Source organism: Euleptes europaea, chromosome 18, assembly GCF_029931775.1.
Source record: "Euleptes europaea isolate rEulEur1 chromosome 18, rEulEur1.hap1, whole genome shotgun sequence".
In the NCBI taxonomy this organism is placed as follows: domain Eukaryota; kingdom Metazoa; phylum Chordata; class Lepidosauria; order Squamata; family Sphaerodactylidae; genus Euleptes; species Euleptes europaea.
The window spans coordinates 24204547-24219256 of NC_079329.1; the positions used below are offsets into that span (position 1 = coordinate 24204547).

Below are 14710 nucleotides of genomic sequence, written 5' to 3' on the forward strand. Positions count from 1 at the left end.
CTACTGCAGAGGGCAAAGCCGAACAGTGAGCTAAAGTAGATGCTCTCCTAATAGTATTTACTTCTAATGACGAGATATATGCCACGGGGCAAGAGATATACTTGGTATTGGCAGCCGCCCTAAAAAAGGGCGCTCTGGCTAAGTCGAATCACCTTTCAGTGTCTTTTGTTCTTTGTTTTAATACTTGTCATCGACCTCTCTAGCTGTCCACAAGTGAAGGAGTTGTGGATGTTTTTGGAAAGGGGCTCCTCAGCTAGCCTGGCGTCGGATCCCAGTGGTCTGGACCACAGTGGGAGTGCCAGTGAAACACACACACTGCAGTCTCACAGCCAAGCCGAAGCAAAACACTTGTGTGGAAACTACTTAAGTCTACTGAATGTCCCGGGAGATTGAAATGCTCCCCACCACCAGTTTCTGAGTGCTTCCATTTTAAAAGTGTCTAACATTTATTTTCTTTCAAGAAGACTGGCCAGTTTGGACAATGTAAACAGGGAAGGGGATACATGCAGGTGAACTGAGTGGATTTTGTTTCTATTTGTGCTGTGCTGTGTTACATAACACACCTCTGTCCTGGGTCGCAGGGCCCTACCCCTTCTGCTTTTTGTACTTTGGGTGGATGGTGTGTGTGTGTGTGTTTCTGCCAACCGAGTGTAACACTTTGTGCATTTGATCGAGAGGACACATCACAATAAAAGCTCACACCACAATAAATCTTAAAAGTGCCACAAGGTTCTTGGTTTCAGCTACCAGGCAACATAACTTGATTCTCAAATTTAGTAGTAATTTGCCTTACACTTTTCATTTAAAAGCATCACCACATAAAATATTTCACTCCTTATGTAATCGCAGTGTCTATTCTAGCAAAGAACAGATGGAGATAGTTTTCCTCCCACTCTAATTGGGGAGGGAAAACCGTTTCCACGATGAGTCTTGTCTGTACATTTGTGCATTTCTGCCATCTCCAGATCTTTAATTCACCTTTATAATTTGTGTGTGGGAAGGAGATTTTGAGGGGAGGGTGCCCATTTGGGCAGCTCTGAGCTCTTTAAACGCAAGCCAACGTCTTGTTTCCCTAGATCGCTAAACTGAAGCAGCAGCTTCAGCGAACGAAGCTCAGTGGCAGAAATGGCAAAGAGAAGGAACGGAGCTCCCCTGTCCAGGGAGATCATACTGTGCTCCCAACGGTCAAGGTACGTCTCGCCTTGAGCCTTCAGACAACCAAAGAGGGTTCAAAAGTGGCAGAGCCAGCATGGTGTAGCGGTTAAGAGCGGCAGACTCTAATGTGGAGAACCGGGTTCGATTCCCCATTCCTCCACATGAAGCCTGTTGGGTGACCTTGGGCCAATCACAGTTCTCTCAGAACTCTCTCAGCCTCTCCTACCTCATAAGGTGCCTGTTGGGGGAGGGGAGATTGTAAGCAACATTGAGATTCCTTAAAGGTAGAGAAAAAGCGGGGTATAAAAACTAACTCTTCTTCTGCTGCTGCTAATAGAGCATAGAGGCCAAGGCCTTCCCCTCATGTTTCCTCCCATCAATGGGATTCAAAGGTTTGCTGCCTCGTGGTGTAGTGATTAAGAGTGGTGGACTCTAATCTGGAGACCCGGGTTTGATTCCCCACTCCACCACATGAAGCCTGCTGGATGACTCTGGGCTCGTCACAGTTCTCTCAGAACTCTCTCAGCCTCTCACCTACCTCACAAGGTGCCTGTTTGGGGGAGGGAGAAGAGATTGTAAGCCTCTTTGAGACTCTTTAAAGCAGGGGCGGGGAACCTTTTTTCTGTCAAGGGCCATTTGCATATTTATAACATTCGGGGGCCATACCGGGCGTAGATCTCCTGGTGGGGGGGGGGAAGCTAGGGTTGCCAAGTCCTCTTCACCACTGGCGGGAGGTTTTGGGGGTGGAGCCTGAGGAGGGCAGGGTTTGGGGAGGAAGACTGCATAGCCATAGAGCCCAATGGCCAAAGTGGCCATTTTCTCCAGGTGATCTCTATTGGCTGGAGATCAGTTGTAATAGCAGGAGATCTCCAGCCACCACCTGGAGGTTGGCAACCCTAAGGGGAGGTGTGCAGAGAAGGCTTGGAGGGTTCCTCTGCTCCCCCAGGTCTTCCCCTCCTCCCAGGTGGGAGGGCAGCCAGCGGCGAGCCCAGGCGACCGAGGTGCCAGGGGAGCGCAGCTTGCAGCCTGCGGTCGATCTGCAGGGAAGGAAAGAAGGAAGGAAGGGAAGAAAGAAGGAAGGAAGCAGTGAAAGAAGGAAGGAAGGAAGCAAGCAGGGAAATAAGGAAGGAAAGAAAGAAAGAAAAAAAGGGAAGGAGAGGAAAAAAGTAGAGAAAGACAGGGGGAGAAAGAAAGAGACAGAAAAAGAGGAGAGAAAGAATAGAGTGACAGAAAAAGGAAGAAAAGAGAGAAAAGCCTACACACACACAGCCGGCTCCATGCGACCAGGCTTCAGCCTTCCCACCTCCCACCCACCCACCCAGTCCACAAAAGTCCTCCACCTGATCGGCTCCCACGCGCATGCTCCGCCTCCGGGAGCGGCTGGCTTTTTCCTCTTCTTCCCCCCCTCCCTCAGCGGCGAGAGCCGGCTTGGGGGAAGCGTCTTTCTCCCTCCCCCTCCTCTCGCTGATTAACAGCTGACAGTCGGCGAGCGGGGTTTAAAGGGGCCGCAGCGTTCCTGCATGCTGTGACTTCAGGGAGGGCTGGGCTGCGCTGTGTTTCTCTGGCAGGTCCCTGGAGCTCCCGGGGGCCACCAAAAATGGCCTCGGGGGCCGTAAATGGCCCGGGGCCGGACGTTCCCCATCCCTGCTTTAAAGGTAGAGAAAAAAGCAGGGTATAAAAACCAACGCTGCTTCTTCCTTCAAAGAACCAAAGTGGGTTCAGTGGTGGCAGACCTTGAATCCCCCCCCGTCAACCAACTAGCTAAACCAATTTTCAAGTCAAATTCTCTCTCCCAAGAAGGGTCCTTAATATCTTTAGGAGATACCCGGCTGTTGTAAGGAGGGGTCTTAGCTCAGTGATCGAGCACATAGTTGGCCACTGTGCAAACAGACTGCTGGACTTGATGGGGCTTGGTCTGATCCAGTGTGGCTTTTCTTATGTTCTTAGGTTCAACCCTGGCGCCTCCAGTTGAAATATGACCACGCTGGGCTCAATAGAAAAATTGTTCGGAGTCACATGGTGGCCCCATTCAGTGTATGGTGATCCCATCCACCTGAAGTACTTGCCATTTGTATAAAAGGGGTCACCGGCTTCTTCACCGCATCGTTGGATTTTGTCGTTTTTAGGTCTCCCCACCCGCACCTTTCCCACCCTCAGCTGCTGTATCGTTCAGCCACTGGAACAACAGCCTTGACGGTCTCAACCGGGAGTTGGAAGAGGCGTTTGTGAAGGAGCAAGGAGATGAAGAACTTCTCAGAGTGAGTTATCACTGTCTTTGAAAAGCTCCTTTTAGGAGGGGCCATGGAGCAGGGCTGGGGCATCCACTTTGCATGCAGAGGGTTCCAGGTTCAATCCCTGGCTTCTCCAATGAAAAGGATCGGGTAGTAGCTGATGTGGAAGACCTCCAACGGAGACCCTGGAGAGCAGCAGCTGATCTGAATAGACATAGTTAAATTGTGGAACTCCCTGCCGCAGGATATGGCGATAGCTGCCAACTCGGAAGGCTTTGAGAGTGGACATGTTCGTGGAAGAGAGGGCTATCCATGGATACTAGTCAAAATGGATACTAGTCATGATGCATACCTATTCTCTCCAGGAGCAGAGAAGCATGCCTATTATATTAGGTGCTGGGGAACAGAGGCAGGATGGTGCTGCTGCAGTTGTCTTGTTTGTGGGCTTCCTAGAGGCACATGGTTGGCCACTGTGTGAACAGACTGCTGGACTTGATTGGATCCAGCAGGGCTTCTGTTATGTTTTTATGACAATGCTGCCTCAATAGATGGAGGGTCTGGTTTGATATAAGGCAGCTTCATGAGCGTGTACATTCCAGACACTTCATTCAGCCGCTGCCTCTGATTCCTCCCCACCCCCAGTCACACTTGCTGCTCTTCCTCCCTGCACCAATGCATAACAGCTGCATGCCTATCCGATTGCAGGCCCAACTTTGCCCCCTTGGCAAGTCGTCTTTTGCCCTGCCAGAGTACCATTGCCCTCTCTGCCTTACAGAACTAAACAAAGCTGCTGCTTGGGGGTCAGACTTTTTTAAGGTTATTTTCATGTTATTTCAATGTTTTGAATGATAGATTATGATGGCCCTTGGCCGCAACAATAAACGTTTATCAACTTTATTGACAAACCTGCTGAGAAACCGAACGGTTGCAGAGGGCTTGCAAGGAGATGTTTGCTAACCCCCTCGTCCGTCTTCCTCAGCCCGCCATTATTGCCTCTGCTTTGCCGTGTGCTCTCCTGTCTGCCACTGTGTTTAAAATTGTCTTTCCTCTCCCAGATTCTGGATGTCCCCGATGGCCACAGGGCCCCGGCCCCTCTCCAGAGGGGCCCTGGCGATTCTCTGCTGCCACGGCTGGAGCATAGCAGTAGCAGCTGCAGCAGCCTTTCTCTCTCCCCGTCCCCTTCCACTGCTCCGGGACCGTCCCCACACACTCCTGCTCGCACAGCTGCAGAAGACCTTTCCTCTGGTGCCTTAGAAACACCCCTGCTAGAAACCAAAGGAAAAGGTAAGGTGGGGTTGCCCATGGTCTTCTCTGAGCTCGGACCTTCAGGGGTTCTTGTGCCTGTTGAGATTCCCCCCCCCCCCGTCTCATAGCCCCAAATTGCTCATGAGTTCTCATGCCACCAAGAATCGGTCTGGAAGCCAGCGGGCATCATATGGGGAGGGGTTGTGGCTCCGTGGTAGTGCATTTGCTTGGCGTGCAAAAGGTCCCAGGTTCAATTCCTGGCATCTCCACTTAAAGGAACGAGGCAAGTAGGTGATGGGAAAGGCCTCTGCCTGAGACCCTGGAGAGCCGCTGCCGGTCTGAGCAGACAATACTGACTTTGATGGACCCAGGGTCTGATTCAGTATAAGGCAGCTTCATGTGTTCAACATCATAGCCTGTACTGGGCTGATACCATCAGTATTTTCCAGGGTGGGTAAGAGGAGAGTAGGTAGAAGGCAGCAGGAAGCCAACAAAATGCTTCAGAGTGGGCAAGTCTTCTTGATCTGTTCACAAATGTTTTTAAGTTTTGGCAATTCAATAAACATTTATAACCCACCCACCCCAAATCCAAAATCCCTCCCATGGCTCATCTAACTTTCTCACCCTAGCCAGACAATGCATTGACATTTTCTTAAAGGAGGTGTGGGTGGGTGTCAGGTGTGCCTGGTTAGACCAGAATAACAATCTAAGCTTACAGCATAGTTGCTTTGGCATCTAAAACAAGAACTCTCAAACTTTCCTCCTGGTTTTATGCAGGATTTTAACTCTGTTCTGCACATCCCCCCCTTTATTCCAAACTCATTGATATTGTAAAGGAAATCTGAAATGCTGACACCTCAGAATGGGGTGTGTGTTTAAACTCCAGCTTCAAAACCCATTTTTAAAATTCCCCTTCCTTATATGGGCTACTAGTTTCATAAACTTTCTGGCAGCAAAGGAAGCCCTGTCACATGCTGAGCTGCAGAGGGAAGCCCAGTGGGGGGGGGGGGGGGGAGCTGCAAAGGCTCTCTGAGTCTGGGACCAAGACTGAACTTCGCATGTGCACGAGCAAAGGGATAATGTACACTGTTCCAATACAATGCAGTGGCTCCTTGCTTAGGGAGAAAGCAAGGTCAAGGGGCCACGAAATGCAGGAGGTGCTGGGTGAAATGTAATATAAAGGGCAGGAAGGTTTGCATCAGTGTTTGGCTCTCATGACCCTTTCTTGCTTGCCCAGGATAGTGCCGATCGCCACTTTGGGACCAGGAAGCAATTTTCCTCCAGGCCAGATTGGTCAGGGATCCAGGAGGGTGTTGTTGTTGTTGTTTTGAACAATCTTCAGGGTGTGGAGTGGGAGGGGTCACTGGGGGTGTGGGGGGAGGTAGTTGTGAATTTCCTGCATTGTACAGGGGGGTGGACTAGATGACCCTAGTGGTCCTTTCCAACTCTGTGATTCTATAAAATTCAAACATAAGGAATAGTCACTGTGCTTCGTTAGTTGTGCTAAGCTAGTCGACACTTTTAATGGGTGGGGTGTTGCAGGTTTTGCTAGCCCCAATAGTGACTAATAATAATAATATTGACCCAATTGGGTCAGACCTTCAGATGAATTCTAATTCGGCCGTTCCACATGAGATTCCCCCCCTTTAAGTTCTTTTACTAGAGAACGGAGGACTAGATACAGGGCCAGGGTTGCCAAAGCTGGAGGTGGGGCAGCTGCCTGGACCCACCCCGCCCGCTCACTCGCTAGCAAGTGCTCCACCACTCACAATCCCAGCTGCACATGCTGCCCTACGCCGGGGCAGGTTGTGTAGGTGGCGCACAGGGGTAGTATTCCTGGCATCCACAGCAGTGGTACTTCCTGCCCAGTACCACTGGGAAACGGCATGCATGCAGTGTAGGCAGCTAGGATTGTGGGTGGTGGGAGGGCAGTGGGTGGGGTCTTGCAGGTGGATGGGAGGTAGGAGTATAGAATCATAGACTTGGAAGGGACCACCAGGGTCATCTAGTCGAACCCCCTGCACAATGCAGGAAATTCACAACTTCCTCCCCCCCCCACAACCCCAGTGACCCCTGCTCTAGCAGTGTGGTGGTTAAGAGTGGTGGTTGGAAGCGGTGGACTCTGATCTGGAGAACCGGGTTTAATTCCCCACTCCTCCACATGAGCAGCGGAGGCTAATCTGGTAAACTGATTTGTTTCCCCACTCCTTCACATGAGCCAGCTGGGTGACCTTGGGCCTGTCACACCCTCTCAGCCCCACCTATCTCATAGGGTGTCTGTTGAGGGGAGGAGAAGGTAAGGTGATTGTCAGCCAGTTTGATTCTTCCTTAAAAAAAGGTGAAGGTAGTCCCCTGGTCAAGCACCGGGTCATTCCTGACCCATGGGGTGTTGTCACAGCCCCACATTTCCTAGGCAGACTTTGTTTACGGGGTGGTTTGCCAGTGCCTTCCCCAATCATCTTCCCTTTACCCCCAGCAAGCTGGGTACTCATTTGACTGACCTTGGAAGGATGGAAGGCTGAGTCAACCTTAAGTGGTAGAGAAAGTCAGCATATAAAAACCAACTCTTCTTCATCGAGTTGGAAGGGACCACCAGGGTCATCTAGTCCAACCTCCTGCACAGTGCAAGAAATTCACAACTACCTCCCTCCCCACACCCCCAGTGACCCCTACTCCATGCCCAGAAGATGACCCCCACCCCCAAAAAAAAAAAATCCTCCAGGATCCCTGGCCAATCTGGCCTGAAGGAAAATTGCTTCCTGACCCCAAAGTGGCGGTTGGCATTTTCCTGGACATGTAAAAAAGGGCCATGAGAGCCAAGCACTGACGCAACCCTTCCTGCCCTCCCTCTCATGATCTGCCTAAGTTCACAGAATCAGTATTGCTGAGTAGGGGGCCTGGTAGTGGGCTGAGTATTTTTTGCAAAGGGCTCCCCCAAAACCTTGCACTGAAACATATCCTCTTATGGGAGTCTGTCTTGCTGCCTGTCTTGCTTCTACATTTCTTAAAAGTGGGTGTATTAGACCTAGTTTGCTTTCTGGACTCCACAGCCATCAAATTCTCTTTCCCTCCCATTAGAAAACGGCAACAGTTCTCCGGTCCTTGCTTTTGCCTTATCTCCTCGCCCCAACCACACCTACGTGTTCAAGAGGGAACCTCCAGAGGGCTGCGAAAAAATCCATGCTTACGAGGAAGTGGCGTGAGTAGAAGGAAGGCCGCGTTTTGTAACACCGGGTGGTCCAGAACTGACCTAGATGTTGAAATAGAGAAGTCTGTAAAAACGATTGAGAATTGGGACAGAAGGGATAAGGAGTGCCCCCTCTCTCCCCCCCCTTCTCTTAGAAGGCACAGTGTTGGTACAAGAATACACAACGGTGCCATCATCTGTCCTGTGTACCCTCATGGCAAGATAGAGCAGTAAGAGAGATGAAGAATGGAGGATCGCTTTGGGGTAGCAGTTGAAGCAAATGGTTGCTCGTATTTCCACTCGTATACCATTTCTTTCCAAAACCTTCAGCAGAGTTCGCTATTACTTTTTTTTTTAAATTAGGGTTAGCCCTATTGCTAAAAATGGTTGTTATTTTTATTTTATTTTAATTTTTGTAAAGCTCCCACAATCATGAAGGCTATGGATCTACTTAATTGATTGTTCTGAAAGCCCGAGACCTTAAGTAAAATAGGCCAGGACCCTGGGGTGAAGGCACTTCATGACGTTTAGTAGGCAGACTTTGTTTATGGGGTGGTTTGCCATTGCCTTTCCCAGTCATCTACACTTTACCCCCAGCAAGCTGGGTTTCCATTTTACTGACCTCGGAAGGATGGAAGGCTGAATCAACCTTGAGCCGGCTGCCTGAAACTGACTTCCATTGGGATCGAACTCAGGTCATGAGCAGAGCTTTGGACTGCAGTACTGCAGTTTACCTCTCTGCGCCATGGGACTCCATGTTTCTAGGCACCCATTAATGCCAGCCACTGTACTTCAGCCTAATCTTTCACATGCAGGCATCTGAGGCTGGAATAAGAATGTTATACTGAACAGTACTATTCCAGTCTTGTCAGTCTTTGATGCTTACAACCCAAAGCCATGTACTTTGCCCTCTGTCACTCCTTCCCGTACTACTGAAGCAGCAAACCCAGAATCCCAATGTGCCGGTCTCTTGCAAAAGTATCAGAGCCAGCGTGGTGTAGTGGTTAAGAGTGGTGGCTTTGTGCGGCGGACTCTAATCTGGAGAACCGGGTTTGATTCCCTGCTCTTCCACATGAGTGGCGGACACTAATCTGGTGAACCGGGTTGGTTCCCCCACTGCTCCACATGAAGCCAGCTGGGTGACCTTGGGCTAGCCACAGCTCTCTTAGAACTCTCTCAGCCCCACCTACCTCACAGGGTGTTTGTTGTGGGGAGGGGAAGGGAAGGAGATTGTAAGCCAGTTTGATTCTTCCTTAAGTGGTAGAAAAAGTCAGCGTTGAAAAACCACTTCTTCCTTCTTCTTCCTCCTCCTCTTGTTCCTCTTCTTCTTCTAAGGAAGAGTCAGAATTCACTGGCGCTCATCCTCGTTTTCTTCCATTTTGTTTCCTTCCAGGCCACTTAGCCCCGACCAGACTTTCCTGTCTTCCTGTCCTGATAAGAACAAAGTCCACTTCAACCCAACCGGCTCCGCCTTTTGCCGTTTCAGCCTGGTGAAGCCTCTGATTCCCGACGTGGACTTCCTTTTCACAGACTTCTCTTCCTCTCCCGGACACGTGCCTCCGGACACATGCTCCCGCCAGCCCACACCCAAGGTCCCGCTCCTCACCTTGCGGAAAGACTCGAGGGCCGACGACTTCAGCGAGACCCCTCAGTCACCTCTGTTGGAATCCTGGAAGCGGAACCAGGCCGAAGACACTATCCTCTTCCACAGCTCCCTGGTTGTCTAAAGCTCAGTGGGCAGAGCAGAGGCAAAAAAAAAAAAATTGTTAGTCCCTCAGTGCACTTTGGCCCATGGAGAAAGAGTGCCTTGGAACTGGGAAACTGGGCACCCCCGGGTGCACGAGCCTGCTCCCCCCAGCAGCCTAAAAGCACAGATTGCCAGTGGATGCTCTCTAGCCACTAGATTTCTCCCCTTCAACCCCTGGATACTTTAAAGCACTTCCTTTCCTTCTGCTGTTTCGATGTCCGAAGAGCACAACCCATTACCCACCAGGTTCTTTTTCTTCTCCGTTCCCTTGTTGGGTGAGGCAGGTGCTCTCTCACATGGTCATGAATGCTCCTGAGGAGGTTGCGCTGGCTTCACGCAGATAACGGAAGACAAAGAGAGTCCACACGCAGCCAGAGGGGCTGCTGTGTACTGCTGCAGCAGATAACCATGGAGCAAGGGTTTAGCAGGGAAATCTGGGAAACGCAAGCCCTGAAAGTCTGCTTAATGCTCTCCTGCTGCTGCTGTACCCAGGTAGAGGTTGAATAAGAAGGCGTTCAGTTTGTGTGCCTTTCTGGGGGACCCTGTTTTCAGATGGTTTGCCATTTCAAGGAGGGAGAATGGGAACTGTTCCCTCTACAGGGATTCCAAGTGGGTCTCTGAAGAGTCTGCTTGCTCAGAAACTTGGAAAACAGTGTCTCAAGTTCCCTGGTACAATGCAGCTGTTAGTGTTATGGCGTATATCTCTCTTCCTTTTTATCACAACTGACCAGTCCAGACTGACACTACTACTATTCCAGCCAGTGAGGTTGGAGAATCTGCACAGCTTTATCCCTACTCTTCACGCACAGAAGATGAACACTCCAAAGATCCCAGGTTCTCTTATACAGACATCCACCTCCACCCACACCACGGAAAGCCTTAAACCTGGTGATGCCTTGATTCTAAAGTGCATTGAAAACGATCTGTTGTCTTGTTGCTAAACCTCAGGATTGCATTGGAAAAGTTTCTTCAGACCTGAGGTAGAAATTATATTTTCTTTGGAAGACAGTATTTTTGCAGCTACTTTTGAAGTTTTGTATATTATTGTACGTATCACAGAAGCTTATGGAAGAATGTTAGCCTGAGAGGTTCATTGACTTGACTTGTTCAGAGGTTTTTTGCAGATTTTGGTGGTTTTAAACCAATCCAAAAATAAAATTTCAGGCATTTAAAGGCTTTAGTAGCTTTAATGGGGGGTAGAGCAGAAAGACATAAATTGGTGGGACGGGAATCAGTGCTGGGCATGTCACTTTTTGCATTTCTCCAGGCTATTGTACTGGTTAAAACCCTCAGCACAACAAGCACCTCTCAAAATTGAACGGGTTGTTTTGAGCCAGCGTGGTGTAGTTGTTAAGAGCGGTGATTTGGAGTGGTGGACTCTGATCTGGAGAACCGGGTTTGATTCCCCACTCCTCCACATGAGTGGCAGAGTCTGATCTGGTGAACTGGATTGGATTTCCCCACTTCTCCACGTGAAGCCAGCTGGGTGACCTTGGGCTAGTCACAGCTCTCTCTGAACTCTCTCAGCCCCACCTACCTCACTGGGTGTGTGTTGAGGGGAGGGGAAGGTGATTGTAAGCCAGTTTGATTCTTCCTTAAGTGGTAGAGAAAGTTGGCATATAAAAACCTACTCATTATTATTATTCCCCTCCTCCTCCTTCTCCTGACTCAGTGGTGGGTCAGTATGTGGCTGTCGTCCCTTCACTTCATCTAGTCAAGGGTTGTAGGACAAAGAAGTCTGACTCAGCTATGGCTAATACACAGAGGAAACGGAGCACACCATCTTTAAAAAAGAACGCTGCACCATAACTTATTGTCAGAAATCTTAATAAGAGCAAACACTCAGGCACAAAGGATAGTACATGTGGTGATTTCAGTGATGAAGAAGGTGCAAGTGATAATACAGAGTTCAGTGCACATATACATGGACTAGATAGAATTAAACCAAGGCAGGTGCAGTTACAAAAAGGTAGGCTTAACTAAAGTCACAAGGTGGCTGCATGCACAAAGAGTCCCAGAAGCATCACTGCTCTCAAGGGGATTTCATTTTCTACATCTTTGCAATCAGAAAAGCTACAAGTGAAAAATTCCCACTTCAGTTCTTGTGGGAGACGACCTTTGATTAGCGGCTATTATTGCACACTAATCTTATCTCTGGGCGGGGGTTGGATTGGAAACAAAACAGTGTGAGGGGGAGCACAAAATGGGAATTCATGATGTCTTCATTCCACCCTTCCTCCACTTTATCCTCACAACAACCCTTTGAGATATGTTATTTAGAAAATGTTGTGCCACCTCTTACACTGTGGGCTGCCTGTAAGCAGGTCTCACTATAAAATTATCCAGTGTAAAAACAAACCAGTAGAAACAGCATTAAGCACCATGAACTGCTTTTTAAAAAATTATATCCGCTTCTTCTCCCTGGTTGGGGACATTCAACATTCCCTCCTGCTCCACTTAATCCTCACAACAACCTTATGAAGGGTAGGTTAGCCTGAGCTTTTGTGATGGGGCCAAGGTCACCTGGCAGGCTTCCATGGTTCAGCAAGGGATTTGAGCCAAGTAGTCCCAAGTTCCAGTCTGACACTGTAACCACCATGCAACACCAGCTCTATATCTAAAACAATCCTCAGGCTAGAAGTGGTCCTTCAAAAGATGGAACTCTTTCATTAGATACCTTAGTAACATTTCATTTTTATTTTATCAATCTTATAATCCGCCCTACCCCAGCAAGCTGGGCTCAGAGTGGTTCATGCAATCTACAAGCATACAATAAAACAATAAAATCCCATAATGCATCAAAACAGCCCTAAGCAGATGAAAATAAATTCTAATTCAATCGGGTATAATGCCAGAGTCCACCTTCCAAAGTGACCATTTTCTCCAGGTAAACTGACCTCTTGTCACCTGGAAATCAGTTGTAATCCCAGATCTCCAGCCAACCACCTGGAGATCAGGAACTGTACTGATGACATTTTTTTTCCTATAAGAGCTTTTGTCAGTTACACATCACTCCTTCACATAGATACTGAGGAATCTTATGGGGAAGACACCTCCACGAAACATGGCGTCGCTGCCAAACCCATTTTACAGAGATGTAAACTGCAGACCTCAAACAGAAATTGCTTATTGCAGCCCTAATGTGCTTCCCTTAGGGTAGTGTCCAGACGGCTCCTCCCGCACTGTCATTTGCTGGGGGCAGGGATGGTGCTCTCTGCTAGGGTGGTCAGCCTCCAGGTGGCACCAGGAAATCGGGTATTACAACTACACTACAGAGATCAGTTCCCCTGGAGAAAATGACTACTTTGGAAGGTGGGCTTTAAGAACATAAGGAAGGCCATGCTGGATCAGACCCAGGCCCATCAAGTCCAGCAGTCTGTCCACACAGTGGCCAACCAGGTGCTTCTAGGAAGCCCACAAACAAGATGACTGCAGCAGCACCATCCTGCCTGTGTTCCAAAGCACCTAATATATTCAGCAAACTCCTCTGATCCTAGAGAGAATAGTTACGCATCATGGCTAGTATCCATTTTGACTAATAACCATGAATACCCCTCTCCTCCATGAACATGTCCACTCCCCTCTTAAAGCCTTCCAAGTTGGCAGCCAGCACCACATCCTGGGGCAGGGAGTTCCACAACTTAAACTAGGCTTCATGGCACTGTACCCTGCTGGGGTCCCTCCCCAGGTTCCACCCCTCAGAATCTCCAGGCATTTCCTAACCCTGAGCTGGCAGCCCTACTTCCTGCTAGGGTTGCCAACCTCCAGTTACCAGCTGGAGATCTGCTATTTCAACTGATCTCCAGGTGATAGAGATCATAGAATAGAAAAATGGTCTTTTCATAGAATCATAGAGTTGGAAGGGACCACCAGGGCTTCAAGTCCAACCCCCCGCACAATGCAGAAAATTCACAACCAACTCCCCCCTCCACACACCCAGTAACCAGAAGATGGCCAAGATGCCCTCCCTCTCATCTGCCTAAGGTCACAGAATCAGCATTGCTGACAGATGGCCATCTAACCTCTTGTTAAAAACCTCCAGGGAAGGAGAGCTTACCACCTCCCGAGGAAGCCTGTTCCACTGAGGAACCGCTCTGTTAGAAAATTCTTCCTAATGTCTAGACGGAAACTCTTTTGATTTAAATTCAACCTGTTGGTTCTGGTCCGACCTTTTTGAGCAACAGAAAACAACTCGGCACCCTCCTGTATATATGACAGCCCTTCAAGTACTTGAAGATGGTCATCATATCCCCTCTCAGTCTTCTCCTCTTCAGGCTAAACATACCCAGCTCCTTCAGCCTTTCCTCATAGGACTTGGTCTCCAGATCCCTCACCATCTTTGTTGCCCTTCTCTGGACCAGTTCCAGCTTGTCTACATCTTTCTTAAATTGTGGTGCCCAAAACTGAACACAATACTCTAGTTGAGGTCTAACCAGAGCAGAGTAAAGCGATACCATCACTTCGCGTGATCTGGACACTATACTTCTGTTGATGCAGCCCAAGACTGTGTTTGCCTTTTTAGTTACAGCATCACACTGCTGACTCATGTTCAGTGTTTGGTCTAAGATCCTTTTCACACATACTACTGCTCAAACAAGTCTCCCCCATCCTATAATGATGCATTGGAGTTTTCCTACCTAAATGCAGAACTTTACATTTGTCTTTGTTGAAGTGCATTTTATTAGTTCTAGCCCATTTCTCCAGCCTGTCAAGATCATCCTGCATCTTGGTTCTGTCTTCTACCGTATTTGCTACCCCTCCCAATTTAGTATCACCTGCAAATTTAATAAGCATCCCCTCTATTCCTTCATCCAAATCATTTATAAAGATATTGAACAACACAGGGCCCAGCACAGATCCCTGAGGAACTCCACTAGTCACTTCTCTCCAAGTGGACGAGGAGCCATTAACTAGCACTCTTTGGGTACGATCTGTCAACCAGTTGCAGATCCATCTAACAATAAGATCTAACCCACATTTTCCCAATTTGTCAACTAGAATACTATGTGGAACCTTATCAAAAGCGTTACTGAAATCTAGATAAACTATGTCTACAGCATTCCCCTGATCCAGCAAGGTAGTAACTTTCTCAAAAAAGGAGATAAGATTAGTCTGACATGACTTATTCTTGAGAAACCCATGCTG

At 48.7% G+C, this 14710-nt stretch overlaps 1 protein-coding gene across 1 annotated transcript in view; it reads left to right on the forward strand.

Moving 5' to 3' along the window:
- The window catches only part of FAM117A (family with sequence similarity 117 member A), a 54346-nt gene extending 44801 nt beyond the window's left edge, over nucleotides 1-9545 (forward strand). Inside the window, exons 4-8 of the mRNA XM_056863764.1 lie at nucleotides 1077-1190; nucleotides 3282-3413; nucleotides 4442-4670; nucleotides 7710-7830; nucleotides 9212-9545. Coding sequence (XP_056719742.1) covers nucleotides 1077-1190; nucleotides 3282-3413; nucleotides 4442-4670; nucleotides 7710-7830; nucleotides 9212-9545 — 930 coding nt within the window. The remainder of the gene's footprint in view (nucleotides 1-1076; nucleotides 1191-3281; nucleotides 3414-4441; nucleotides 4671-7709; nucleotides 7831-9211) is intronic.
- Nucleotides 9546-14710: the final 5165 nt, after the last annotated feature.